The following is a 27,947-nucleotide window of genomic DNA, read 5'->3' as shown; positions in this document are numbered from 1 at the left end:
AGTTCAATCCACGGAATTGGTGTGTGTGTGTGTGTGTGTGTGTGTGTGTGTGTGTGTGTGTGTGTGTGTGTGTGTGTGTGTGTGTGTGTGTGTGTGTGTGTGTGTGTGTGTGTGTGTGAGAGAGAGTGAGTGAGTGAGTGAGTGAGAGAGAGAGATATATATATATATATATATATATATATATATATATATATATATTTGTGATCCACGGAATTGGTGTGTGTGAGGAAGGTATTTGTAATCCAAGGTGAAAACCACACTAGGAGAAGAACGAGTAAACAGGTACCGTTGATCTTCCATCGTCAGGCTCCAAATCCACTCTCGAGTTAGCCAAACGCAGCTTATCACTAAGGGGACCGTCTTCAAGGGTAAACTACCTCCCAGGCAAGGGTAGACACACCGGTAGCCTCCACAGGGTCAGCCCTTACACACACCGTGATACCCACTGATCAATTACCCTGATCGATCCTCAACCCACGCTTGTGGGCACTCGAAAGTCCCACCCAGTGACTCCTCTGTCACTGGCCTCCTTTCACTGACCGGTCGCCGTAACCGGTGTCCCACTGTGTGTCTCTGGGAGAGTCATCTGACCTTGATTAAATAAACATGCTACGAAGCAACTGTGAACATCGAACTGTCCATCACATAACCCCGCCTCTCTCTCACCATGGCAACCAAGAAGCAACTGTGAACATCGAACTGTCCATCACATAGCTCCGCCTCTCTCTCACCATGGCAACCAAGAAGCAACTGTGAACATTGAACTGTCCATCACATAACCCCGCCTCTCTCACCATGGCAACCAAGCAACTGTGAACATTGAACTGTCCATCACATAACCCCGCCTCTCTCTTACCATGGCAACCAAGAAGCAACTGTGAACATCGAACTGTCCATCACATAACTCCGCCTCTCTCTCACTATGGCAACCAAGCAACTGTGAACATCGAACTGTCCATCACATAACTCCGCCTCTCTCTCACCATGGCAACCAAGAAGCAGGCAGCAGTACTGTAGACAGTTTCTCTCTCTCTCATTTAAAGGCATAGTCCATGTCCACCACAAATCCTTCACCACATTCACAGTAGGTGAACGGCCTCTCCCCGGTGTGAACTCAGTGATGCCCAATTGGTTGATTTGGCTGAGAGAATTTCTTCCCACAGTCCGAGCAGGTGATCAGCCCCTTCCCAGTGTGGACTCGCTGATGTTCCTTCAGTTGAGATGACGTAATGAATCCCTTCCCACGGACAGAGCAGGTGAACGGCCATTTCTCTGTGTGCCAGCAGGTGAAATGACCAATTGAATCCCTTCCCACAGACTGAGCAAGTAAATGGTCACTCCCTGGTGTGAACTGACTGGTGTCTCAGTAGATGAGATGAGCAAGTGAATCCCTTCCCACAGTCTGAGCAGGTGAACGGCCTCTCCCCGGTGTGAACTCGCTGATGTATCTTCAGTTGAGATGACTCTATGAATCCCTTCCCACACACTGAGCAGATGAATGGCCTCTCCCCATTGTGAACTGACTGGTGTCTCAGTACAGCAGATGACTTTGTAAATCCCTTCCCACACACTGAGCAGGTGAACGGCCTCACCCCAGTGTGAATTCGCTGATGTACCTTCAGTTGATATGACTGAGTGAATCCCTTCCCACAGTCTGAGCAGGTGAACGGCCTCTCCCCAGTGTGAACTCGCTGATGTGTCAGTAGGTGAGCGAACAGTTTGAATCCCTTCCCACAGTCTGAGCAGGTGAACGGCCTCTCCCCAGTGTGAACTCGCTGGTGTACCTTCAGATTAAATGAGCAAGTGAATCCCTTCCCACAGACTGAGCAGGTGAACGGTCTCTCCCTGGTGTGAACTCTCTGATGTACCTTCAGTTGAGATGACTGAATGAATCCCTTCCCACAGTCTGAGCAGGTGAATGGTCTCTCCCCAGTGTGAACTCGCTGATGTGTCAGTAGGTGAGTGAACAGTTTGAATCCCTTCCCGCAGTCTGAGCAGGTGAACGGCCTCTCCCCGGTGTGAACTCTCTGATGTACCTTCAGATTAACTGAGCAAGTGAATCCCTTCCCACAGACTGAGCAGGTGAATGGTCTCTCCCTGGTGTGAACTCGCTGGTGTGCTTTCAGATGAGATGACTGAATGAATCCCTTCCCACAGTCTGAGCAGGTGAATGGCCTCTCCCCAGTGTGAATTGACTGGTGTCTCAGTAACTGAGACGACACAGTAAATCCCTTCCCACAGTCTGAGCAGGTGAACGGCCTCTCTCCCGTGTGAACTCGCTGATGCACCTTCAGTTTACATGATTTAGTGAATCCCTTCCCACAGTCTGAGCAGGTGAACAGCCGATCCCCGGTGTGAACTCGCTGGTGAGCCATTAGGTCAGATAACCGAGCGAAACATTCCCCACAAATTCAGCAGATGACCAGCCTCTGCCCAGGGTGAACTGACTGGTGTGTCCACAGGTGGGAAGACCGACTGAATCCCTTCTCACACACAGAACAGGTGAATGGCCTTGTCCCAGTGTGAACTTGCTGATGTACCTTCAGTTGAGATGACCGACTGAATCCATTCCCACTGTCTGAGCAGATGAATGGGTTTCCCCTTTGTTGACGTACAGCTGGGATTTTCTTTTATCTACTGTCAATATAAAGTGCCACAGTTTTAAAGCCATGAAAACATCTTCTGCCCAGATGAATGGTTGGTCTGCACAGCTGTTAAAAGGAATTAAATGAATATTAATATTATTTCATGTTCTTGTCACAGAGTCATAGAAAAGTACAACACAGAAACAGGCCATTTGGCCCATCTAGTTTGTGTTGAACTATTTAAACTGTCTACCCCTGTACCCCTACCATCCAGGTACCTATACAAACCTCTTACATGTTGAAATTGAGCTCGCATGCACCAGTTGGACTGTCTGCTCATTCCACACCTGGATGACCATCTGTGTGAAAAAGTTTCCCCTCATGTTCCCCTTCATGTTTCAACGTCACCCTTAATCCGTGGCCTCTGGTTGGAGTCCCACCCCATCTCAGTGGAAAAAGCCAGCTTGCATTTACCCCATCTATAACCCTCATAATTTTGGCACACCTCCATCAAATCTCCCCTCAATCTTTTACATTCCAAGGAATAAAGCCCCATCCTGTTCAATCTTTCCTTATAACCCAAGTCCTCCAGACCTGGCAACATCCTTGCGAACTTTCCCTGAACTCTTTCAACCTCTTTTACATCTTCCTGTAGGTTGGTGATGTGACAAAGGTGTGCAAAGACTGAGATGTTGACTGTCCTGTGCTATCAGCAGTGGGATCGTCAGTTGATCTGCCACCTGTCTTCAGGAGGAGAGATAAGTAAGACAATGGAGCAACATTTGGAAATGTTAATGAAGAGACGAGAGAGTTTAACGGAAGGAGACACCGGTCTGAGTATTGTCAAGACCGGCTGCTTTGAAACCCTGAACTGTTTGAAGTCTGATGGACAGGCGATACCCCAACAGGGGGGATAAAAAGGGACAGGTTCGCTAAGGCAATAGACACCACTCACGACACCACGAGGTAACGAGACCCTGGAAGCGGAGCGCCCCAACAAGTCGGTGGGAGTTTTGGAGGGCTGGTCGCGGGACCAGCCATAGACGCACAGGGTGGAAAGTTACGGTCGGCGGGAACCAGGTGTGTGGGTCCGCCCTTGCCTGGGTGCTAGGTTCACCGCAGAAGAACGATCATGTCTGAAACGGAGGGGTCACAGTCGGTGACCTCAGAAGACATTACAAAGGGCTCGCCCGAAAGCTAACTGTGAGGAATATCGAAGGTCTGTTTGGAATCCGATTTGAATATTCATTCGTTCTCTCTCTCTCTCTCTCTTCAACGGCACAAAAGCGATTACTGCGAAATGAACTAAATTGAACTCTGTCACTTGTGATTGATCATTTTACCCCTAGACTGCGATAGAGCTTGATTGATCCTATTATCCTAGTTCTGTGTACATGTGTGTTTATTCATTGCTAACCTGTTGCATTTATATCCTTACTATTAGGGTACTGTGTTGCTTATTCCTTTAATAAAACTTTCTTAGTTCCAGTAATCCAGACTCCAACTGAGTGATCCATTTCTGCTGGTTTGGCAACCCAGTTACGGGGTACGTAACAGTGACCAAAACTGGACCCAACACTCCAAATTCAGCCTCACCAATGTCTTGTACAACACCAACATAACATCATCTCCTGTACTCAGTAATTTGGTTTATGAAGGCCAATGTCCCAAAATCTTTCTTTCCATCCCTATCAAACTGTGATACCACTTTCAGTGAAATATAGACCTGTATTCTCAGATTCATTTCTTCTACAACGCTTCTCGGTGCCCGACCAGTCACTGTGTAAGACCAACCCTGGTAGGTCCCACCAAAGTGCAACACTTCACACTTGTCTGCATTAAATTCCATTTTCCATTTCTCAACCCATTTTTCCAGCGGGTCCAGATCACACTGCAAGACATGATAGTCTTCCTCGCTGTCCACTACACCACCAATCTTGATGTCAGCCACAAATTTGCTGATCCAGCTAACCATGTTAACATCCAGATTACTGACATAGATGACAAACAATAACAGATCCAGCACTGATCCCTGTGGCACACCACTAGTCACAGGCCTCCAGTCAGAGAGGCAACCATCTGCTACCACACACTGGCTTCTCCCAAAGCCAGTGTCTCATCCAATTTACTATCTCATCCTGAATGCTGAGTGACTGAACCTTCTTGACCAACCTCCCATATGAGACTTTGTCAAGTGCCTTGCTAAAGTCCATGTAGACAACATCCACTGCCTTGCCTTCATCCACTTTCCTGATAACTTCCTCAAAAGGCTCTGTAAGATTGGTTAGACATTACCTACCGTGCACAAAGCCATGCTGTCTATCCTTAATCAGTCCACATCTATCCAAGTACTTACAGTATATATCCGGTTCCTGCACACACGTTCCAATAGCTTTCCCACTACTGATGTCAAGCTCACCAATGTACAATCTCTTAGTTTACTTTAGAGCCTTTCTTGAACAGCGGAACAACATTGGCTGTCCTCCAATCCTCCAGTTCCTCACCTGTCACTAAGGTTGATTTAAATATCTGCGCATGGGCCCCAACAATTTCTGCACTTGTCTGCCGCAGAGTCCCAGGGAACAACTTGTCAGGCCCTGGGTATTTATCCACGCTAATTTGCCTTAAGACAGCAAACACCTCCACCTCTGTAATCTGTACAGGGTCCAGGAAGTTGATGCTGCTTTGCCTCACTTCTATAGACTCTGTGTCCATCTCCTGTGTAAATATGGATGCAAAAAAAATCTCCCACATCTATTTTGTCTCCTCATATGGATTACCATTCTGATCTTGCAGAGGATTAATTTTTTCCCTTGCAATCTTTTCACTCATAATATATCTGCAGAATCCCTGAGGATTCTCCTTAACTTTGACTGCTGGGGCAACCTCACGCCTTCTTTTATTTCTTTCATAAGTGTTCACTTGAATTTCCTGTACTTCATAAGTACTCCATTTGTTCCTATCTGCCTGTACCTGGTATGCACCTCCTTTTTATTGATCTGGGAGAGGAAAGCCAAAGGGGTGATAGAGCTGTACGGTGGGAGGTAGGGGTAAGGGGGGGGGGGGTTAAGCTAAAGTTGCAGGGGGAATAGAGCCCTGAATAACAGAACAGATAGTGGAGAGGTTGTGGAGACAGATGTTGTTCAGTCCTCAGACAAATTCAGGAATGAAAAAGTTGAGCATGGTGCAGTGAACATGCTGAGCCCTGTACATTTCAATACAAGGAGCAGTGTAGGAAAGGCAGATGTGTTCAGGGCATGGAACAACACTGAAATTATGACACCAGCAACTGGCAACTGTGGACTGGGACAGGCTGCTTTATGGCAAAGGTGAGCTTGGTAAATTGAGGACTTCAAAGCAAAATTTTGTAAGAACAAAGTGGGTATGTGCTTGTCAGAATAAAAGGTAAAGATAGAAACTGTATCTCTTGGTTTTCAAGTGATATTGAGAACCTGGTGAAGCACAAAATGGAGTTGCATAACAAGGATAGGCAGGTAGGTTCTTATGGAGTATAAGAAATGCAAGAGGACACATAAGAAATAATTCAGGATGGTTGAAAGAAAGCATGAGATTCCCCTCACAGAAGAGATAAAGGATAATCCTCAGGGATTCTGGAGATAGATTAAAAGCAAAAGAATTGCAAGGCACAAAATTGGTCCTCTGGAAGACTGAAGTGGCAATCCACGTGTGGAACCAAAGCAGATGGGGGAGATCTTAAATATTTTTTTCATCTCATTTACTCAGGAGATGGACACAGTGTCAATGAGAGTGTGGAAAAGTGGCATTAAAATCATGGGACCTGTACAGATTAAAGAAAAGGAGATGTTTGCTATCCTGAGGCAGATTAGGGTGGATAAATCTTCAGGGCATGACAAGGTGCTCCCTCGGACCCTACGGGAGGTAGTGCAGAAATTGTTGGGGCCCTAGCAGAGATAATTAAATCATCCTTAGTGACGGGGGATTATCAGAGGATTGTAGGATAGCCAAAGTTATTTCGCAGTTCAACATATAACATAGAAATCTACAGCATATTCCAGGCCATTCAGCCCACAATGATGTGCCAACTATGAAACTTACTCTAGAAACTGCCTGGAATTTCCCTAGCACATGGACCTCTATGTTTCTAAGCTCCATGTACCTATCTAAGAGGCTGTTAAAAGACCCTCTTGTATCTGGCTCGACCACCACTGCAGGCAGTGCATTGCACGCACCCACCACTCTCTGTATAAAAAACTTACCCCTGCCATCCCCTCGGTACCTATTTCCAAGCAGCTTAAAGCTACGCCCCTCATGTTGGCCATTTCAGCCCTGGGAAAAGCCTCTGGCTATCCACATGATCAATGCCCCTCATCATCCTATACACCTAAAAAAGGCTCTAAGCATAAACAAGGAAATCATACATTGCTTTGAGGATTTGTTGGAAGTGTACAAAAGGTATGAGGGTATAGATAGGGTAAATGCAAGCAGCTTTTTCCACTGATGTTGGGTGGGACGACAACCAGAGGTCATGGGTAAGTGACTTCCCCATTTATACAACACAATACAATACAGCACAATACAGGCCCTTCGGCCCACAACGCTGTGCTGAACATTATTTACTTCAGAAATTCCCTAGAGTTCCCCATAGCCCTGTATTTTTCTACACGCCGTGTACCTATCCAGGAGCCTCTTAAAAGACCCTATTGTATTCGGCTTCATCACAGCTGCCGCAGCCCATTCCACGCACTCACCACTCTGTGTAAAAAACTCACCCCTTGAGGTGATATCACGTGTCAGGACGTGACTGGACAGAGTTCTGAGCATGAGGAGAAATGAAGAATGATCTAGAAGCATGGCAGTGTAAGACATGGTTTTGTTGCTGTTAAATACAAGTTCAATTCTGCAGAATATGGTTTGTTATCAGTAACCCATGGTACGTATAAAGAACACAACACCCCGACATCTCCTTCGTACCTGCTTCCAAGCACCTTAAAACTGTGCCCTCTCTGCAGATTTTCTCTTGTTTGTGACTGGAGGCAGAACAAAGGTGATTTTCACAACAGCTGATGTAAAAGATTTTGTTCCCTTTCTCCGAGTTCCCGATCCTTGCATTTAGACAGCTGGAGCTCAGCTCTGTCTGAGAGACCCATCGGTTCCCATTCCCTCATCAGCCGGAAGCTCCCCGGGGCCCGTGTACGGATGGTGGGGCTGAGAGAGAGGGAAGAGAGCAGGACTGTCCCGGGATTGCGGGTCACGGAGTCCGGAGTCACAGCAATTGTCCCGAAGTCGGTGTTGAAACCCCCTACTAACCCCCGGAGACTCCCTCTTACCTGCAGCCGATCTACTTAGGCCCACCGTACTGCGCGCATGCGTGATATTCGAAACGTCACAACCTTTACGCCTGCGCATTTGATCGGTGCTTCGGCGAAATTTCTAATGCAGGGATTTATGGGTAATCACGGCGCCATTACAAGTTTCTGTAAGCACCTGTTCCATGTCCATACCTAAGTTTTTTTTTGTTCAGCAGCTGTTTTAACGAAGAAAGCGGCTCCCATAAACAATATACTCAATATCAACGTGTATCAAATGCCAAAGTACAATCCTCTTACAAACGTAGATATAAAACACAACAGATTCTGCAGTTGCTGGAAGTACAGAGACATACACACACAAAATGCTGGAGGAACTCTGCAGTTCAGGTAGCGACTAAGCAGAGGAGTACATAGTCCAGGCATGCTGAAAGGGTTCGGCCTGAATGTTATCTACTTATTCCTCTCCACATCTGTTGCCAGGTCTGCTGATTTCTTCCAGTATTTTGGAGAAATTAACCAACTTTTTTTTTCAATCAATCAGTTTCCAAATGTTTCATTTGTAGACACATCCTGCTGGTCTGATTCCTCCTCCTCCTCATAAACTCTAGACCCCATCTCTCTCTGGAGCCTCAAAGCCCTGACTCAGGCCGACATCTCATTGGTTTCTGACTCTGCTCCATCAAAGAATCATTCGCTAGTCTGCTGTCAGACTTTAGAGGCGCATTGCAACAACCCAGCTGTCTGAGGCACAGTCCTTTGAAATTAGTGAAAATGACCGAAAACTTTGAAAAGAGCAGCAAAGGAGTTCAGCTAAATTATTTCACAGCGCTGAAGAACTTCAAATACACAGGGAGCTCATCGTCTTATTCAGCCTGGAGAAAATCATGCAGGGAATTCATGCAGGTGTATAAGATGATGAGAGATATTGGTCGTGTGGATAGCCAGAGGCTTTTTCCCAGGGCTGAAATGCCTAACACGAGGGGCATAGTTTTAAGGTGCTTGGAAGCAGGCGCACAGGAGATGTCAAAGAGTGGTGGGTGTGTGGAATGCACAGCCAGAGACATTGGTAGACGTGGATACAATAGGGTCTTTTAAGATACTCTTAGACAATCGACAATAGGTGCAGGAGTAGGCCATTCGGCCCTTAGAGTCAGAACCACCATTCACTGTGATCATGGCTGATCATCCACAATCAGTATCCAGTTCCTGCCTTCTCCCCATATCCCTTCACTCTGCTATATTTAAGAGCTCTATCTAACTCTTTTTTGAAAGAATCCAGAGAATTGGTCTCCACTGCCTTCTGAGGCAGAGCAATCCACAGAACCACAACCCTCTGGGTGAAAAAGTCTTTCCTCAACTCTGTTCTAAATTGTCTACCCCTTATTCTTAAACTGTGGCCTCTGGTTCTGGACTGCCCGAACATCGAGAACATGTTTCCTGCCTCTGGCGTGTCCAATCCCTTAATAACCTTATACGTTTCAATCAGATCCCCTCTCATCCTTCTAAATTCCAGCGTATATAACCCCAGTCGCTCCAATCTTTCAACATATGACAGTCCCACCATCCCGGGAATTAACCTTGTGAAACTATGCTACACTCCCTCAATAGCTGGAATGTCCTTCCACAAATTTGGAGACCAAAACTGTACACAATATTCCAGGTGTGGTCTCACCAGGGCCTGTACAATTGCAGAAGGACCTCTTTGCTCTTATACTCAATTCCCCTTGTTATGAAGGCCAGCATGCCATTAGCTTTCTTCATTGCCTGCTGCACCTGCATGCTTACTTTCAGTGACTGATGAACAAGGACACCTCAATCTCCTTGTACTTCCCCTTTTCCTAACTTAACACCATTTAGATAGTAATCTGCCTTCCTGTTCTTGCCACCAAAGTGGATAACCTCACATTTATTCACATTAAACTGCACCCGCCGTGCATCTGCCCACTCACCCAACCTGTCCAAGTCACCCTGCATTCTCATAACGTCCTGCTCACATTTCACACTGCCACCCAGATTTGTGTCATCTGCAAATTTGCTAATGTTACTTTTAATCCCTTCATCTAAATCATTAATGTATATTGTAAATAGCTGCGGTCCCAGCACCGAGCCTTGCGGTACCCCACTGGTCACTGCCTGAAAAGGACACATTAATCCCTACTCTTTGTTTCCTGTCTGCCAACCAATTTTCTATCCATGTCAGTACCCTACCCCGAATACCATTTGTTCTAATTTTGCACACTAACCTCCTACGTGGGACCTTATCAAAGGCTTCCCGAAAGTCTAGGTACACTACATCCACTGGCTTTCCCATGTCCATTTTCATAGTTACGTTCTCAAAAAATTCCAGAAGATTAGTCAAGCATCATTTTCCCATCGTAAATCCATGTTGACTGGGACCTATCCTGCCACTGCTATCCAAATGTGCAACTATTACATCTTTTACAATTGATTCCAGCATCTTCCCCACCACTGATGTCAGACTAACTGGTCTATAATCCTAGGGGGTACTTGAATCCTAGGGGGACCAATATCCTGGCAGGGAAATTAGCGGGGGCTACTGAGGTGACTTTAAACTTGAACGGTTGGGGGGTGGGAATCAAATTAAAGAGGCTAGGCGTGAGGAGGTTAGTTCACTACAGGGGGATGGGAACCAGTGCAGAGAGACAGAGGGGTATAAAGTGAGGGTAGAAACAAAAAGTACTATGGAGAAAAGTAAAAGTGGCAGGCCGACAAATCCAGGGCAAGCATTAAAAAGGGCCACTTTTCAGCATAATTGTATAAGGGCTAAGAGAGTTGTAAAAGAGCGCCTGAAGGCTTTGTGTGTCAATGCAAGGAGCATTCGTAATAAGGTGGATGAATTGAAAGTGCAGATTGTTATTAACGATTATGATATAGTTGGAATCACAGAGACATGGCTCCAGGGTGACCAGGGATGGGAGCTCAACGTTCAGGGATATTCAATATTCAGGAGGGATAGACATGAAGGAAGGGGAGGTGAGGTGGCGTTGCTGGTTAAAGAAGAGATTAACGCAATAGAAAGGAAGGACATAAGCCGGGAAGATGTGGAATCGATATGGGTAGAGCTGCGTAACACTAAGGGGCAGAAGACACTGGTGGGAGTTGTGTACAGGCCACCTAACAGTAGTAGTGAGGTCAGAGATGGTATTAAACAGGAAATTAGAAATGTGTGCAATAAAGGAACAGCAGTTATATTGGGTGACTTCAATCTACATGTAGATTGGGTGAACCAAATTGGTAAAGGTGCTGAGGAAGAGGATTTCTTGGAATGTATGCGGGATGGTTTTTTGAACCAACATGTCGAGGAACCAACTAGAGAGCAGGCTATTCTGGACTGGGTTTTGAGCAATGAGGAAGGGTTAATTAGCAATCTTGTTGTGAGAGGCCCCTTGGGTAAGAGTGACCATAATATTGGGGAATTCTTCATTAAGATGGAGAGTGACATAGTTAATTCAGAAACAAAGGTTCTGAACTTAAAGAGGGGTAACTTTGAAGGTATGAGACGTGAATTAGCTAAGATAGACTGGCAAATGACACTTAAAGGATTGACGGTGGATATGCAATGGCAAGCATTTAAAGGTTGCATGGATGAACTGCAACAAATGTTCATCCCAGTTTGGCAAAAGAATAAATCAAGGAAGGTAGTGCACCCGTGGCTGACAAGAGAAATTAGGGATAGTATCAATTCCAAAGAAGCAGCATACAAATTAGCCAGAGAAATTGGCTCACCTGAGGACTGGGAGAAATTCAGAGTTCAGCAGAGGAGGACAAAGGGCTTGATTAGGAAGGGGAAAAAAGATTATGAGAGAAGACTGGCAGGCAACATAAAAACGGACTGTAAAAGCTTTTATAGATATGTAAAAAGGAAAAGACTGGTAAAGACAAATGTAGGTCCCCTGCAGACAGAAACAGGTGAATTGATTATGGGGAGCAAGGACATGGCAGACCAATTGAATAATTACTTTGGTTCTGTCTTCACTGAGGAGGACATAAATAAACTTCCAGAAATAGTAGGGGACAGAGGGTCCAGTGAGATGGAGGAACTGAGCGAAATACATGTTAGTAGGGAAGTGGTGTTAGGTAAATTGAAGGGATTGAAGGCAGATAAATCCCCAGGGCCAGATGGTCTGCATCCCAGGGTGCTTAAGGAAGTAGCCCAAGAAATAGTGGATGCATTAGTGATAATTTTTCAAAACTCGTTAGATTCTGGACTAGTTCCTGAGGATTGGAGGGTGGCTAATGTAACTCCACTTTTTAAAAAAGGAGGGAGAGAGAAACCGGGGAATTATAGACCGGTTAGCCTAACGTCGGTGGTGGGGAAACTGCTGGAGTCAGTTATCAAGGATGTGATAACAGTACATTTGGAAAGCGGTGAAATGATCGGACAAAGTCAGCATGGATTTGTGAAAGGAAAATCATGTCTGACGAATCTCATTGAATTTTTTGAGGATGTAACTAGTAGAGTGGATAGGGGAGAACCAGTGGATGTGGTATATTTGGATTTTCAGAAGGCTTTTGACAAGGTCCCACACAGGAGATTAGTGTGCAAACTTAAAACACACGGTATTGGGGGTAAGGTATTGGTGTGGGTGGAGAATTGGTTAGCAGACAGGAAGCAAAGAGTGGGAATAAACGGGACCTTTTCAGAATGGCAGGCGGTGACTAGTGGGGTACTGCAAGGCTCAGTGCTGGGACCCCAATTGTTTACAATATATATTAATGACTTGGATGAGGGAATTAAATGCAGCATCTCCAAGTTTGCGGATGACACGAAGCTGGGTGGCAGTGTTAGCTGTGAGGAGGATGCTAAGAGGATGCAGGGTGACTTGGATAGGTTGGGTGAGTGGGCAAATTCATGGCAGATGCAATTTAATGTGGATAAATGTGAAGTTATCCACTTTGGTGGCAAAAATAGGAAAACAGATTATTATCTGAATGGTGGCCGATTAGAAAAAGGGGAGGTGCAACGTGACCTGGGTGTCATTATACACCAGTCATTGAAAGTGGGCATGCAGGTACAGCAGGTAGTGAAAAAGGCGAATGGTATGCTGGCATTTATAGCGAGAGGATTTGAGTACAGGAGCAGGGAGGTACTACTGCAGTTGTACAAGGCCTTGGTGAGACCACACCTGGAGTATTGTGTGCAGTTTTGGTCCCCTAATCTGAGGAAAGACATCCTTGCCATAGAGGGAGTACAGAGAAGGTTCACCAGATTGATTCCTGGGATGGCAGGACTTTCATATGAAGAAAGAATGGATGAACTGGGCTTGTACTCGTTGGAATTTAGAAGATTGAGGGGGGATCTGATTGAAACGTATAAGATCCTAAAGGGATTGGACAGGCTAGATGCAGGAAGATTGTTCCCGATATTGGGGAAGTCCAGAACGAGGGGTCACAGTTTGAGGATAGAGGGGAAGCCTTTTAGGACTGAGATTAGGAAAAACTTCTTCACACAGAGAGTGGTGAATCTGTGGAATTCTCTGCCACAGGAAACAGTTGAGGCCAGTTCATTGGCTATATTTAAGAGGGAGTTAGATATGGCCCTTGTGGCTACGGGGGTCAGGGGGTATGGAGGGAAGGCTGGGGCAGTGTTCTGAGTTGGATGATCAGCCATGATCATAATAAATGGCGGTGCAGGCTTGAAGGGCCGAATGGCCTACTCCTGCACCTATTTTCTATGTTTCTATAATTGCCTGTTTTCTCACTCCCTCCTTTCTTCAAAAGTGGGATAACATTAGCTACCCTCCAATCCACAGGAACTGATCCTGAATCTATAGAACATTGGAAAATGATTACCAATAGACAGGTACATGGAGCTTAGGAAAATAGAGGGCAATGCGGTCGGGAAATTCCAGGCAGTTTCTGGAGTAGGTTACATGATTGGCACAACATTGTGAGCTGAGGGGCCTGTAATCTGCTCTAGATTTCTATGATTCTATGAAATTCAAGGGAAATCTCTTCTCCTGCAGAGTAGTGACTAGTTGCAACCTGTCATCATGGGGAGAGTGAGAGGTGAAGTGAACAACAGGGCTAGATTTTACAATACTGATATGGAACAGAAACATGGGCAGGGACCAGACGGACTGAGTGGCCTCTCTAGTGTACAGAGTGAGTGTGGTAGAGACAGTAAGTATCTGTGACATGAGATTTGAAACAGAACTGATTTATCTTTTACAGATCCACAATATTAAACACCAGTCTAGTTTAAGGCGAACATCAGAAGAACATTTGATTTGATAAGGTACACCATGCAAGGCTTATTGAGAAAGTAAGGAGGCCTGGGATCCAAGGGGAGATTGCTTTGTGGATCCAGATCTGGCTTGCCCACAGAAGGCAAAGAGTGGTTGTAGACAGGTCATATTCTTCATGGAGGTCGGTGACCAGTGGTGTGCCTCAGGGATCTGTTCTGGGACCCCTACTCTTTGTGATTTTTATAAATGACCTGGATGAGGAAGTGGAGGGATGGGTTAGTAAATTTGCTGATGACACAAAGGTTGGAGGTGTTGTGGATAGTGTGGAGGGCTGTCAGAGATTACAGCAGACATTGATAGGATGCAAAACTGGGCTGAGAAGTAGAAGATGGAATTCAACCCAGATAAGTGTGAGGTGGTTCACTTTCGTAGGTCAAATATGATGGCAGAATATAGTACTAATGGTGAGACTCTTGGCAGTGCAGAGGATCAGAGGGATCTTGTGGTGCGAGTCCATAAGTCACTCAAAGCTGCTACGCAGGTTGACTCTGTGGTTAAGAAGGCGTACGTTGGGAATTCTAGGTACTGATTAAGGTCATCTTTGTTTCTTGGCACGGTCTGCGATCTCTCTACAAATTTTTTCCTCTAAATCCCTCAGACTGTTGGGTGCAACCAAGTCCCAGTAATGGCTACAATATCATAATTCCCTGTCCTGAGCTCATCTGGCTTTCCTACGATGCTTCTTGCATTGTGATATACATAGCTCAGCACATTCATCGCACCATGCTCAACCATTTGATCGCTGACTCTATCTGAGGTCTGAACAACATCTGACTGGTGTCAAGAAAACAAACTCTCCCTCATGGTCCCAAAAACAAAGGAGCTGATTGTGGACGACAGGAGGAATGGAGACAGGCTAAGCCCTATTGACATCAATGGATCTGGGGTTGAGAGGGTGAACAGCTTTAAGTTCCTCGGAATAAACATCACCGAGGATCTCACATGGTCTGTACATACCGGCTGTGTTGTGAAAAAAGCACACCAGCACCTCTTTCACCTCAGACGGCTGAAGAAGTTTGGGATGGGGCGCCAAATCCTAAGAACTTTCTACAGGGACACAATTGGGAGCATCCTGACCGGCTGCATCACTGCCTGGTATGGGAACTGTACTTCCCTTAATCACAGGAACCTGCAGAGTGTGGTGCGGACAGCCCAGCACATCTGTAGATGTGAACTTCCCACTATTCAGGACATTTACAGAGACAGGTGTGTAAAAAGGGCCCAAAGGATATTGGGGACCCAATTCACCACAACCACAAACTGTTCCTGCTGCTCCCATCCAGGAAACGGTACCACAGCAAAAGGACCAACAGGCTCCGGGACATCATCTTCCACCAGGCCGTCAGACTGATTAATTCATGCTGATACAATTGCATTTCTATGTTATATTGACTGTCCTGTGTACAAACTATTTATTATAAATGACTATAAATTACACATTGCACATTTAGACGGAGACATAATGTAAAGATTTCTACTCCTCATGTATATGAAGGATGTATGTAATAAAGTCAATTCACCCTCCCCACTATCTGTTCTGTCATTCTGGCTCCCATTCCCCCTACAACTTATTTGAACCACATCACCCTCTCCCCACACTAGCACTAGCGAGCCTCACCACTGGGATATTAGTCCCCTCTCACCCCTTTGACTTTCCTCTGTCAGTGATCCCCCCGACAGTGTCTAAAGTGGGTCCACCTGTTGTTGTGCGGGACGGACACAAGATTACTCTGCGATGGCCATTTCACCTCATTCCCCTTCCCGACTCTCACCCAGTTTCCCGTGTCCCGCACCTGGGGTGTACCTCACCTCTCCTCATCTCACATGGGGGCAGAACAAAGGTGATTTTCTCAACAGCTGATGTCAAAGATTTTGTTCCCTCGGAGGGAAATGGAAATAAATCAGAAAGCGGACATTTACTTTGGGATTTGTTCCGCTTTGACGGAGAGAGCGACGCCAGGTTGATTCAGCGGGGTAACGCCCTCTCGGCTGGTCCGCCTCCGCTATTGGGTGTAACCAGTGATTGACATCGCTTCGCACCAATGGGAATAGAGCAGCTCCTGAATCCTCTGTTGACAGCGGTGGGGGAGGGGATGGTCACGCGATTCGTAGCTCAGCCGTTGAACCGACAAAGCTCGAGCTCGCCAGCGCGCGGGTGACGTAAGACACGGCGCACGTGAGGGCAGATCCCGGTGTGGAGGACCCACGTGTGACGTCAAACGCGTGGGTGCACCTGTGTGACGTCACCTGTGGGGGAGCGCTCGTATTTAAAAACACCTGAATGGACGTTTCTGATGATTTCGGTGGGACAACAACATTAATCACGGGTTTCATCACTGAATCCAGTGTTGTGAGATGTAAAGTCCCCTGTTATGTGTCCGGCTGTGCCGTGTTGTTGGTGGAGTGGGCAGCCTGGTGTTTGTCTCGATTCGGGTCACAACACCAGAATTGCCAGCGGGGTCCACACACAGTGTATTAGTCAACAGAAAACCTCTCGTCCCTGCGGTCTCTGTCTCCTGGTAAACTCAACACCCTGACAATGTGGACCATAGACACCCCTTCCTCTCAGAGTCAGGGGATCACTCAGACAGCTGATCACTGAGAGGAATTATATTTATTGGTCATTAAAGTTCACCCAGATTGGTTTGGACGGATTTGATGTGGAGTTCGGGGTGTCACAGTGAAAGGGCCGGACGGCCGAACTCTCTCCGTTGTCCAAACATCCTTCCAGGTGAGGCGACACTTCACCTGTGAATCTTCCGGGGTCGCCCGTTGTGTCCGCTGCTCCCGATGCGGCCGCCTCGACACTGGTGACACCAGACCCTCCGCAGTTGTGCGGGGTCGGGCTGTTTTTTTTGGGGGGGGGATCGATGTTATTGTTCCCTTTTGTGCGGGAGGGGTGGGTTTTGTGGGCTGATGATCGCAATGCCGTTCTTCTTGATGTAGGGGTGGGGTGAAAGTTTGATTTTTCTGTCTGATCGACTTTCATGTTCTTACTTTGTTTCGTGGGTCTCTGGAGAATAGAAAAAACTCAGCGTTATTTATGGATACCTGCTTTGATAATAAGTAAAGCTTTGAACTATCCGCTCAGAGCGGGACTTCCGATGTTCAAACATTTTCATTCCCATTCCCATTCCCGTTCCGACGTGTCAACCCATCGCCTCCTCCTGTGCTAAGATGAAGCCACCCTCAGGGTCCAGGATCAGCACCTTATATTCCGTCTGGGTACCCCCCTCCTCAACCTGATGGTATGAATATCGATTTCTCCTTCCGGTGAACAAATCTCCCCCTCACCCCTCCCTCCCACTCCCTCTCTTCCTCTCTGACTTTTCACCCCCTCTCACCTGCTGATCACTTCTCTCTGGGTCCACTGCTCCATCCCTTTCTCCTATTCTCCACTCTCCTCTCCTATTAGATTCTATTTTCTTCTGCAAATGAGCTTTCCCACCTACCTGGCTTCACCTATCACCTTCCAGCGAGACATTTCCTCGCCCGCCCCGATTTTATTCAGATATTTCCTCCATTTCATCTCAGTCCTGAAGGAGGGTTCAACTGGAAATGTCGACTGTCGACTCTTTTCGATAGTTGCTGCCCGGCCTGCTGAGTTCTGCCAGCATTTTGTTTCTGTTGCTTTGGATTTCCAGTGTCTGCAGACTTTGTCGTGTTTGTGATTTGCCTCTCCTTTGTCCCTCCCGACTCCAGCCACCGGTGGTGCAGCGGCGAACCTCCTGCTAAACGCAGGCGCTTTGCCGGTGTTCCTCCAATACGGGCAGCAGTGAGTTGGGCCTGATCCTGGGTTTAAGCAAATCGGAGGCCTATACAGTGGGAAAGGGCCAGGCCCGAGCTCTGCCGGACAGCTGTAGCAGGGGTGCAGTGCCAATTATTTAAGTGCCGGAGCTGTACGAAGGGTGATTGATAAGTTTGTGGCCTAAGTTAGATGGCGAGTTATACAGCTCTCGTTATATGTTCGTGCAGTTCCACTCTTTGAGTGATTATGCAGAAAGTTCGACGTTAATAATTTTTTTTGGTATTTCTGTTTCAGATATTGAAAATTTGCTAGCTTTTCTAAAATTGACTCCTTCCACCTAAGGACACGAACTGACCAATCACCTCTCGTATGTCACACCCAATTTGTGTACCTGCTCATTTCGTGTACTGGGCAACTTCTTTGCCCCATTCATGTAATGAGAAGGTATAAAAATTGGGTGTGACATTATATATATATATTATATATGTGTGACATTATTTATATATGTGTGTGTGTACGTATGTATACACACACACATATATACAGATATGCATATACAGGAAGGAGGAGAGGATGGCGACTCGACGCAGTGCGCGTGGCCGTTCGGAATGAATATCGTGTGTGCAACTAGGGTGCCGTGCACAATCCGGATCTGATGGAGACAGCCGTGAGAAGCACAGAGGAGCACCTGGAGTAACTTCTGAAATGTCCGCTTCGCTGCCGCTGCTACTGTGCAATGGAGAATCTCCGGAGGGGAAGGCCCCAAATCCTCGGCTTTGCCTATTGCCTGTTGCCGGAGCCAAGGTCGGAACACTCGGCAGAGATGGTGCTCGGTGCTCGGAGTCGGAGAGCTGGTCGGAGGCTTGGAGTTTTCGGATGGACTCGTAGTCGGACTGTGGTCGGATGCTTCCAGGATGCTGCATCGGCAAGTTGGCAGCGCTGGAGGTTCAGCGTCTGAGTAAGACGATAGGACTTTCGAGAGACTTTGAGAATTTTACCGTGTCATGGTCTGTTCTTCATCAAATTACGATATTGCTTTGCACTGTTGTAACTATATGTTATAATTATGTGGTTTTTGTTAATTTCTAAATCGGTTTGTCATGTGTTTCCGTGATATCATTCTGGAAAAAAAACATTGTACCATTTTTTAATGCATGCATTACTAAATGACAATAAAAGAGGACTGCGTGTTCTCATAATCTAATCAAATCTAATCTAATATACATATATGTGTGTGTGTATATTTTATATCTATATATATATATGAATGACTAGGGCTTCTTATGATATCAAGCACTAAACCAAGATGAAAGAAATACATGAATTGCAGAGCTAAAGAGAAATACAGTGGTAGTTTTGACATTCACAAGACCATAGCCTATCAGTGCATTTCAGTGTATAACTGGTACAATAAAACATATAATACTTAATTTAATAATATGACAAAGTATTGCAAGTTTGCACTCACACATTATCAGAAAATATAATTAGCAAGCAAGTAAAGTAACATTGTTTGCTTAAAGCCGTAGGGTTGTAGCTGAGAAAAATTTACTATTGTATTAGCGAGTTCTATGTCAATGCATCGGATGACAGTATTGATGGCCCGCTGGCCAAATGTACGAATGAAGTCGAATATTGAAAGGACTGGATAGAGATATCATGGAGGGCTATAGTATCTGGTTATCACAATGCCATAAATACAACTTTAATATACAAATGATAGGCTTGCTCCCCGGCTTGAGATTCTGAATTGGAGAATGGCGCTTTATTCACAAAATCCTCATAGCCCACAGTGACTGTGCACTGATCCCAGCAATGGAACCCGCCACTGCAGCCCCACAGTGCACTGTGTACAGATTGCAAAACTACGAAAGAGTATGGGAATAGCCTCCCCTCCCCCAACTCCGCTCTTTCTGTGTCACCAGCAGACTGGGACATCTCACATCTCGCTGCCTCCGCCAGGCCATTAAACTGTGAAGAACTGTGGTCAGGGACTGATTTCTGGGGTACTCTAAACGCTACCTCCTTCCGGTCTGAAAACGACCCACTCATCCGACCACACACAACCGGCAGTTTATCGATCGCCAACGAAAAAGCCTAATCACCTACTCCTGAGGGTCAATACCATTGCTGACTCTGAGTTTACCACCGTCAGATGCCAGGAGGGACATAATAATCAGAAAGTTTCTAGTCGCAGCCGTGTAAATAAAATGTGATCTTAGTGGGTGTGTGGCGCATGCTCAGAATGCGAAGGAGACAGACAAACTGAGCCAAGTCACAGACTGAGGAAGGGGAGGAATGATCCATTTTGATACCGAGAGGGAAGCAGAGAGTTTGTTATTGTGCCTGATGCCGGAACTCTAGACAGTTAGAAGATAAAATCTTGTTCCTCCAAATTATTTTGAGCTGTGACAGTGCTTTATCAGAAGGCACCACGGAGACTAAAATTATCTGAGTTGAAATGTTGTCCTTCACCCACTGACGTGCTTTGTAAACTTTTAACAGGTAGAAAAGTCAAAGGATTTGTGTATGCGAAACTCAAACACGTTAGTCTCGCTGTATCTGTCAGTTCACCAGCGCTTGAATACCGCCGATCCTTGAATGTGGAGACGGAGATGCTGGAGAAGACGGCGCCCCACTCGCTACAAGGAGAGCCCGGTCACGTGTCCATGTCCGTGATCTGATTGGATACATTGCCATGACGTTGCTAGCAGTGTGATGTCATTCACTGGCTCTCATTTTGGAAGGGATTCAGTGGGACATCCCAGATACACCAGCAGCTTCGCACTGGGAAGCGGCCGTTCACCTGCTCCGTGTGTGCGAAGAGACTCATTCAGTTAACCCACCTTGTGATGCTCCGGTGAGTTCACAATAAATAGAGACCACATTTCTGTCCGGAGTGAGTAAAGAGATTTACTCAATCATCCCAGCTGCTGCAACACCAGTAATTTCACATCAGGGAGGAAGGTCAAATCAGCTCTGTGTTAAATCACGGTGACTGACGGCAGCTGCAGGTTCATGAGGGATTGTTACTGGCAGATTCTGCAGTTCTTGCGCTGCTCATCGCACCCAGGACTGAACCCTGGTCACTAAGCACTGGAGGAGTCCGTTCTGCTGATGTTAACCTTAAACTAGACTGGTGTTTAATATTGTGGATCTTTGAAAGATAAATCAGTTCTCTATCGTATCCCGTGTCTCAGGTACTTACTGTCTCTACCACACTCACAACGTACACTAGAGAGGCCACTCAGCCCGTCTGATCCCTGCCCATGTTTCTGTTCCATATCAGTATATGAACATCTATCCTTGCTGTTCCCCTCTCACCCTCCCTGTGATGACAGGTTGCAGCCAGTCATCACTCCGTGGGATAGGAGACTTCCCTTGAATTTCATAAAATTCATAGAAATCATAGAAATCTACAGCACATTACAGACAATTTGGCCCGAGGTTGTGGGTAACTTACTCTAGAAACTGCCGCGAATTACCCTACCGCATAGCCCTGCATTTTCCTAATCTCCATGTAGCTATCTAGGAGTCTCTTAAAAGACCCAATTTTATCCGCCTCCACCACCGTCGCTGGCAGTGCATTCCACACACACACCACTCTTTGTTTAAAAAAAAACTTAGCTCTGACATCTCCTCTGTACCTCCTTCCAATCACCTTAACCCTATGCCTCCTCATGTTGGCCGTTTCAGCCCTGGGAAAAAGCCTCTGACTATCCACACGACCAATGCCTCTAATCATCCTATACGCCTGCATGAATGTCCTGCATGATTTTCTCCAGTCTGCATAAGACGACGAGCTCACTGTGGTTTTGACTTTCCCCAGGGCTCAGGACGAAGTTGGTTAAACTCCTTCTTCCCTGCTGTTTTCAATGTTTGGGTCATTTTCACTCATTTCAAAGGACTGTGCTTCAGACAGCTGGGTTGTTGCAATGCACCTCTAAAGTTTGGCAGCAGACTAGCGAGTGAATCTTTGAATGTGCAGAGTCAGAAACCAAAGGGTTGCCAGCCTGAGTCAGGGCTCTGGGGCTCAAGAGAGAGATGGGGTCTGGAGTTTACAAGGAGGAAGAGGAATGAGACCAGCATGATATGGCAACAAATGAAAGATCAGAAACATTTGGAAACTGCTTGATCGAAAAAAAGATGGTTATTTTTTGCAAATTACTGGTGGAAATCAACAGATCAGGCAGCAAATGTGGAGAGAATAAATAGACAACATTTAGGCCGAGCTCCTTCAGCATGCCTAGCCTGTATACTCCTCTGCTGAGCTGCTGCCTGAACTGCAGAGTTCCTCCAGCATTTTGTGTGTGTGCGTCTCTGTATTTCCAGCAACTGCAGAATCTCTTGTGTTTCATATCTGTATTTGTAAGAGGATTGTACTTTGGCATTAGATACACGTTGATATTGAGTAAATTGTTTATGGGAGCCAATTTCTGCGTTAAAACAGCTGCTGAATTTTCTATACACACAAAAAAAACTGAGATATGGACATGAAACCGGTGCTTGCAGAAACTGTTAATGGCACCGTGATTGCCCATAAAACCCTGCGTCTAAAGTTTCGCTGCCGCTGAAGCGCCGATCAAATGCGCAGGCGTCTGGATTGATGGCGTTCGATTGCACGCATGCGCACAGTAGGAAATTGGCGGGCGGTTATTTGTCAACACCGACTTCGGGTCGTTGCTGTGACTCCGGACTCCGTGACCCGCAATCCCGGGACAGTCCTGCTCTCTTCCCTCTCTCTCAGCCCCACCATCCGTACACGGGCCCCGGGGAGCTTCCGGCTGATGAGGGAATGGGAACCGATGGGTCTCTCAGACAGAGCTGAGCTCCAGCTGTCTAAATGCAAGGATCGGGAACTCGGAGAAAGGGAACAAAATCTTTTACATCAGCTGTTGTGAAAATCACCTTTGTTCTGCCTCCAGTCACAAACCAGAGAAAATCTGCAGTTGCTGGAAATCCGAGCAACACACACAAATTGCTGGAGGAACTCAGCATTAGTACTCTTTTCCATAGATGCTGCCTGGCCTGCTGAGTTCCCCCAGCATTTTGTGTCTGTTGCTTGTTCCACCTCCTCTTGTTCTGGACTTTTCTACCCGTGAGAATATGTTTTGCCCCACTCTCTCTGGGTACATAATGATATCAAACACCTTTGTCCTGGGCAACAAGTAGCTTTCACATCACAAATGTGCCAGACTCCAATGAGACAGACTACTGCCCTTCCCTTCATATTCATTGGCATTGCCATCACTGAGTTCACCACCGTCAGTCACCTGGGGGAGGGTTCAGGGGAAATATTTATGTACAATACAGAAACTGGTGTTATCTGTCTGTATTGTGGTGATGCAAAAGTTGCTGGAGAATTTGCAAGTGGGAAGAAGTGGAGTGATAGTTGGAAATCTGACCTTTTTAAGCGTCATTTAGCAAGCAAATCACATATGGACAGTGTGGAACAGCTGTGGAGAGAAAATCCTTCATTACCCGCTACAGGCCGACTATACAGGTTGTGTGAGAGTGCAGATGAACTCGATCAAACCCAGAGGACATCACAGTTCTTTATTGACAGTGATTTGCTAGCTGTTAAAATGAATGGCTCTCTATTTAAAATTCACAGTGCACATGTTGTCACTGGGTAAAAGAATGTACAGTACAAGATTTATGTGCACACTGATCATGACAAATTAGAGGGGACATTGGTGGGAAGGTGGGGAGACCTCCAGCGTCCCTGATGCCCTCACTTACAAAATGTACATCCAGCTGCAGCTTGTAACTCTGCACTTTACAGAGTTGGAACTTGAAATGGATGAATTTTGGATCAGGTGGGAGTCGGAAGGGGTGATAGATATGACATGAAGAGAGGTGAGTTACACCCAAGTGCAGGATACAGTAAACTGGGTGAGAGTCAGGAAGGGGAATGAGGTTAAATAGCCATCGAAGAGTACTCTTCTGTCCATCCCACACAACAACAGGTGGACCACTTTAGAAACTGTTGGGGGGAGGATTACCTGGCAGAGGAAAGTCAAAGGGGTGAGAGGGGATTCGTTAGTGAGGGGAACACAACAAGAGGGGACTAATATCCCAGTGGTAAGACTTGCTAGTGCTAGTGTGGGGAGAGGGTGATGTGGTTAAAATAAGTTGTAGGGGGAATGGGAGCCAGAATGACAGAACAGATAGTGAAGAGGGTGAAATGAATTGAATTGACTTTATTACATACATCCTTCATATACATGAGGAGTGGAAATCTTTACATTACGTCTCCGTCTAATGTGCAATGTGTAATTTATAATAAATAGTTTGTACATAGGACAGTCAATATAACATAGAAATGCAATTGTATCAGCATGAATTAATCAGTCTGACGGCCTGGTGGAAGATGATGTCCCGGAGCCTGTTGGTCCTTTTGCTGTGGTACCGTTTCCTGGATGGTAGCAGCAGGAACAGTTTGTGGTTGTGGTGACTCGGGTCCCCAATATCCTTCGGGCCCTTTTTACACACCTGTCTCTGTAAAGGTCCTGAACAGTGGGAAGTTCCCATCTACAGATGTGCTGGGCTGTCCGCACCACTCTCTGCAGGTTTCTGCGATTAAGGGAAGTACAGGTCCCATACCAGGCAGTGATGCAGCCTGTCAGGATGCTCTCAATTGTGTCCCTGTAGAATGTTCTTAGGATCTGGGGCCCCATCCCGAACTTCTTCAACCGTCTGAGGTGAAAGAGGTGCTGGTGTGCTTTTTTCACAACACAGCCGGTATGTACAGGCAATGTGAGATCCTCGGTGATGTTTATGCTGAGGAACTTAAAGCTGTTCACCCTCTCAACCCCAGATCCATTGATGTCAATAGGGGTTAGCCTGTCTCCATTCCTCCTGTCGTCCACAATCAACTCCTTTGTTTTTGTGACAAAGAGGGAGAGTTTGTTTTCTTGACACCAGTCAGATGTTGTTTAGACCTCAGATAGAGTCAGCGATCAAATGGTTGAGCATGGTGCGATGAATGTGCTGAGCTGTGTATATCACAATGCAAGAAGCATCGTAGGAAAGCCAGATGAGCTCAGGACAGGGAATTATCATATTGTACCTTGGTTTTCAAGAGATATTTAGGCCCCGGTTAGTTTGTTACTCTAAATGCCTCAGACTGTTGGGTGCTACCAAGACTCATTAGTGACTACAGTAACATAATTCCACCCCCTGAGCTCATCTGACTTTTTTTTTAATCGTCTTCTGTTGGTTTCTAAAAGCTTCCCAATAGTTTTTGCTCTTTTGTTTGCCCTTTCTTTTGCTTTTATGTTGGCTTTGGCTTCTCATTTCAGCCACGGTTTTGTCCTCCTGCCTTTCCAATGCTTCCACTTCTTTGGGATGTATCTATCACTCAGCTCCCGAATTGCTCACAAAAGCTCCAGCCATTGCTGCTCCGTTGTCACTCCTACCTTTTCCCTTCCAAACAGGTTTGTCCAGCTTGTCTGTCATAAAAATATGGAGTAGTTCGGTACGGAAACAGGGTATTTGACCCATCTAGTCAATGGTAAAAAAAATTTAATCTGTCTAATGTAACTACCTGCACTGGGACCATCGCCTCCATACCCCACCATCCAGGTACCTATCAAACTTCTCTTAATTGTGAAATCGAGCTCATATTCACCACTTGTGCTGACATCTCATTCCACACTCTCACGACCATTTCAGTGAAGAGCTTTTCCACGTGTTCCCATTACATTTTCACCTTCCCCACTTACCCATGACCTCTGGTTGTCATCCCTCCCAACCTCAGTGGAAAAAGCTGCTTGCATTTACCCGATCTATACCCTTATAATTTTGTATACTTCTAACAAATCTTCAAAGCAATATATAATTTCTTTGTTTATGTTTGGAGCCTTTTTTAGGTGTATAAGATGATGAGGGGCATTGATCGTGTGGATCGCCAGAGGTTTTCCCCTCGGGTTGAAATGGCTAACACGAGGGGCATAGTTTTAAAGTGATTGGAAATAGATACTGAGGAGATGTCAGGGTTAAGTTTTTTTACACAGAGAGTGGTGGGTGCGTGGAATGCACTGCCAGCAGTGGTGGTCGAGGCAGATACAATAGGGTCTTTTAACAATCTCTTAGATAGGTACACGGAGCTCAGTTAAATAGAGGTCCATGTGCTAGGGAAATTCCAGGCAGTTTCTAGAGTAAGTTTCATGGTTGGCACAACATTGTGGGCTGAATGGCCTGGAATATGCTGTAGATTTCTATGTTCTATGTTGAAGAGCGAAATGACTTTGGCTATCCTACAATCCTCTGATAACTCCCCTGTCACTAAGGATGATTTAGTTATATCTGCTAGGGCCCCAACGATTTCTGCACTGCCTCCCGTGGGATCCAAGGGAGCACCTTGTCATGCCCTGGAGATTTATCCACCCTAATCTGCCTCAGGATGGCAATCATCTCCTCTTCTTTAATCCGTACAGCGTCCACGATTTTAATGCCGCTTTTCTACAATCCCATAAATGAGATGAAAAATATATTTGAGATAGAACCATAGAACCATAGAAACTACAGCACAGAAACAGGCCCTTTGGCCCTTCTTGGCTGCGCCGAACCATTTTCTGCCTAGTCCCACTGACCTGCACACGGACCATATCCCTCCATACACCTCCCATCCATGTATCTATCCAATTTATTCTTAAATGTTAAAAAAGAACCCGCATTTACCACCTCGTCTGGCAGCTCATTCCATACTCAGATCTCCCCCATCTGCTTTGGTTCCACACATGGTTTGCCATTCCGGTCTTCCAGAGGACCAATTTTGTGCATTGCAGTCCTTTTGCTCTTAATCTATCTCCAGAATCCCTGAGGATTATCCTTCATCTTTTCTGCAAGGGGAATCTCATGCCTTTTAGCCATCCTGATTTATTTCTTATGTGTTCTCTTGCATTTCTTAAACTCCATAAAAACCTACCTGCCTATCCCTGTTCTGCAACTCCATTTTGTGCTTCACCAGGGTCTCAATATCTCTTGAAAACCAAGGTTCCCTACAATTTCTATCTTTACCTTTTATTCTGACAGGCACATACCCGCCTTGTACTTTCAAAATTTCGGTTTGAAGGCCTCCCATTTACCAAGCACACCTTTTCCATAAAGCAGCCTGTCCCAGTCCACAGTTGCCAGATCCTAGTGTCATAATTCCAGATGTTGATCCATGTCCTGAACACATCCGCCTTTCCTACGCTGCTCCCTGTATTGAAATGTACAGGATTGAGCATATTCACTGCACCATGCTCAATGTTTTTAATTCCTGACTTTGCCTAAGGACTGAACAACATCTGTCTCCACAACACCTCTACTATCTGTTCTGTTATTCAGGCTCCCATTCTCCCTGCAACTTTAGTTTAACCCTCCCCTACCCCCTCCTCCCATCATGCAGCTCCATCACCCCTTTGGCTTTCATCTCGCAGATCAATAAAAAGGAGGTGCATACCAGGTACAGGCAGATAGGAACAAATGGGGTACTTATGAAGTACAGGAAATTCAGGTGAACACTTATGAAAGAAATAAAAGAAGGCATGAGGTTGCCCCAGCAGACAAGGTGAAGGAGAATCCTCATGGATTCTGCAGATATGTTAAGTGCGAAAAGATGGCAAGGGGAAAAACTAATTCTGTGGAAGGTCAGAATGGTAATCGATATGAGGAGACAAAATAGATGGGGGAGATATTTTCTGCATCCGTATTTACTCAGGAGATGGTCACAGAGTCTATAGAAGTGAGGCAAAGCAGCATCAACTTCATGGACCCTGTACAGATTACAGAGGTGGAGGTGTTTGCTGTCTTAAGGCAAATTAGCGTGGAAAACCCCCCCGGGCCTGACAAGTTGTTCCGTGGGACTCTGCGGCAGACAAGGGCAGAAATTGTCGGGGCCCATGCACAGATATTTAAATCATCCTTCGTGACAGGTGATGGACAGGTGACTGATTGCAGGACAGCCAATGTTGCTCCGCTGTTCAAGAAAGGCTCTAAAAATAAACTAGGAATTTATATATATTGGTGAGCCTGACATTAGTAGTGGGAAAGTTATTGGAATGTG

At 46.0% G+C, this 27,947-nt stretch overlaps 2 protein-coding genes across 2 annotated transcripts in view; one reads left to right on the top strand and one right to left on the bottom strand.

Annotated features, from left to right (window-relative positions):
* Positions 1-27,947, top strand: part of LOC140208510 (uncharacterized) — a 64,991-nt gene that overhangs the window by 12,883 nt on the left and 24,161 nt on the right. The window lies entirely within an intron of this gene.
* Positions 25-7,921, bottom strand: LOC140208508 (uncharacterized). The gene is made up of 2 exons (XM_072277232.1): positions 7,895-7,921; positions 25-2,711 (listed from the first exon to the last, which is right to left on the bottom strand). The coding sequence occupies exon 2, from the start codon at positions 2,373-2,375 to the stop codon at positions 1,335-1,337; it is 1,041 nt and encodes a 346-aa protein (XP_072133333.1). The 5' UTR covers positions 2,376-2,711; positions 7,895-7,921; the 3' UTR covers positions 25-1,334.

The sequence above is a fragment of the Mobula birostris genome, chromosome 13 (assembly GCF_030028105.1).
Source record: "Mobula birostris isolate sMobBir1 chromosome 13, sMobBir1.hap1, whole genome shotgun sequence".
NCBI lineage: Eukaryota > Metazoa > Chordata > Chondrichthyes > Myliobatiformes > Myliobatidae > Mobula > Mobula birostris.
This window is presented reverse-complemented; position numbering and strand designations above follow the sequence as displayed.

Coding starts and splice junctions, on each gene's coding strand:
- LOC140208508 (XM_072277232.1), bottom strand. CDS start 2,375: ATGGCTCACCAGCGAGTTCACACCGGGGATCGGCTGTTCACCTGCTCA.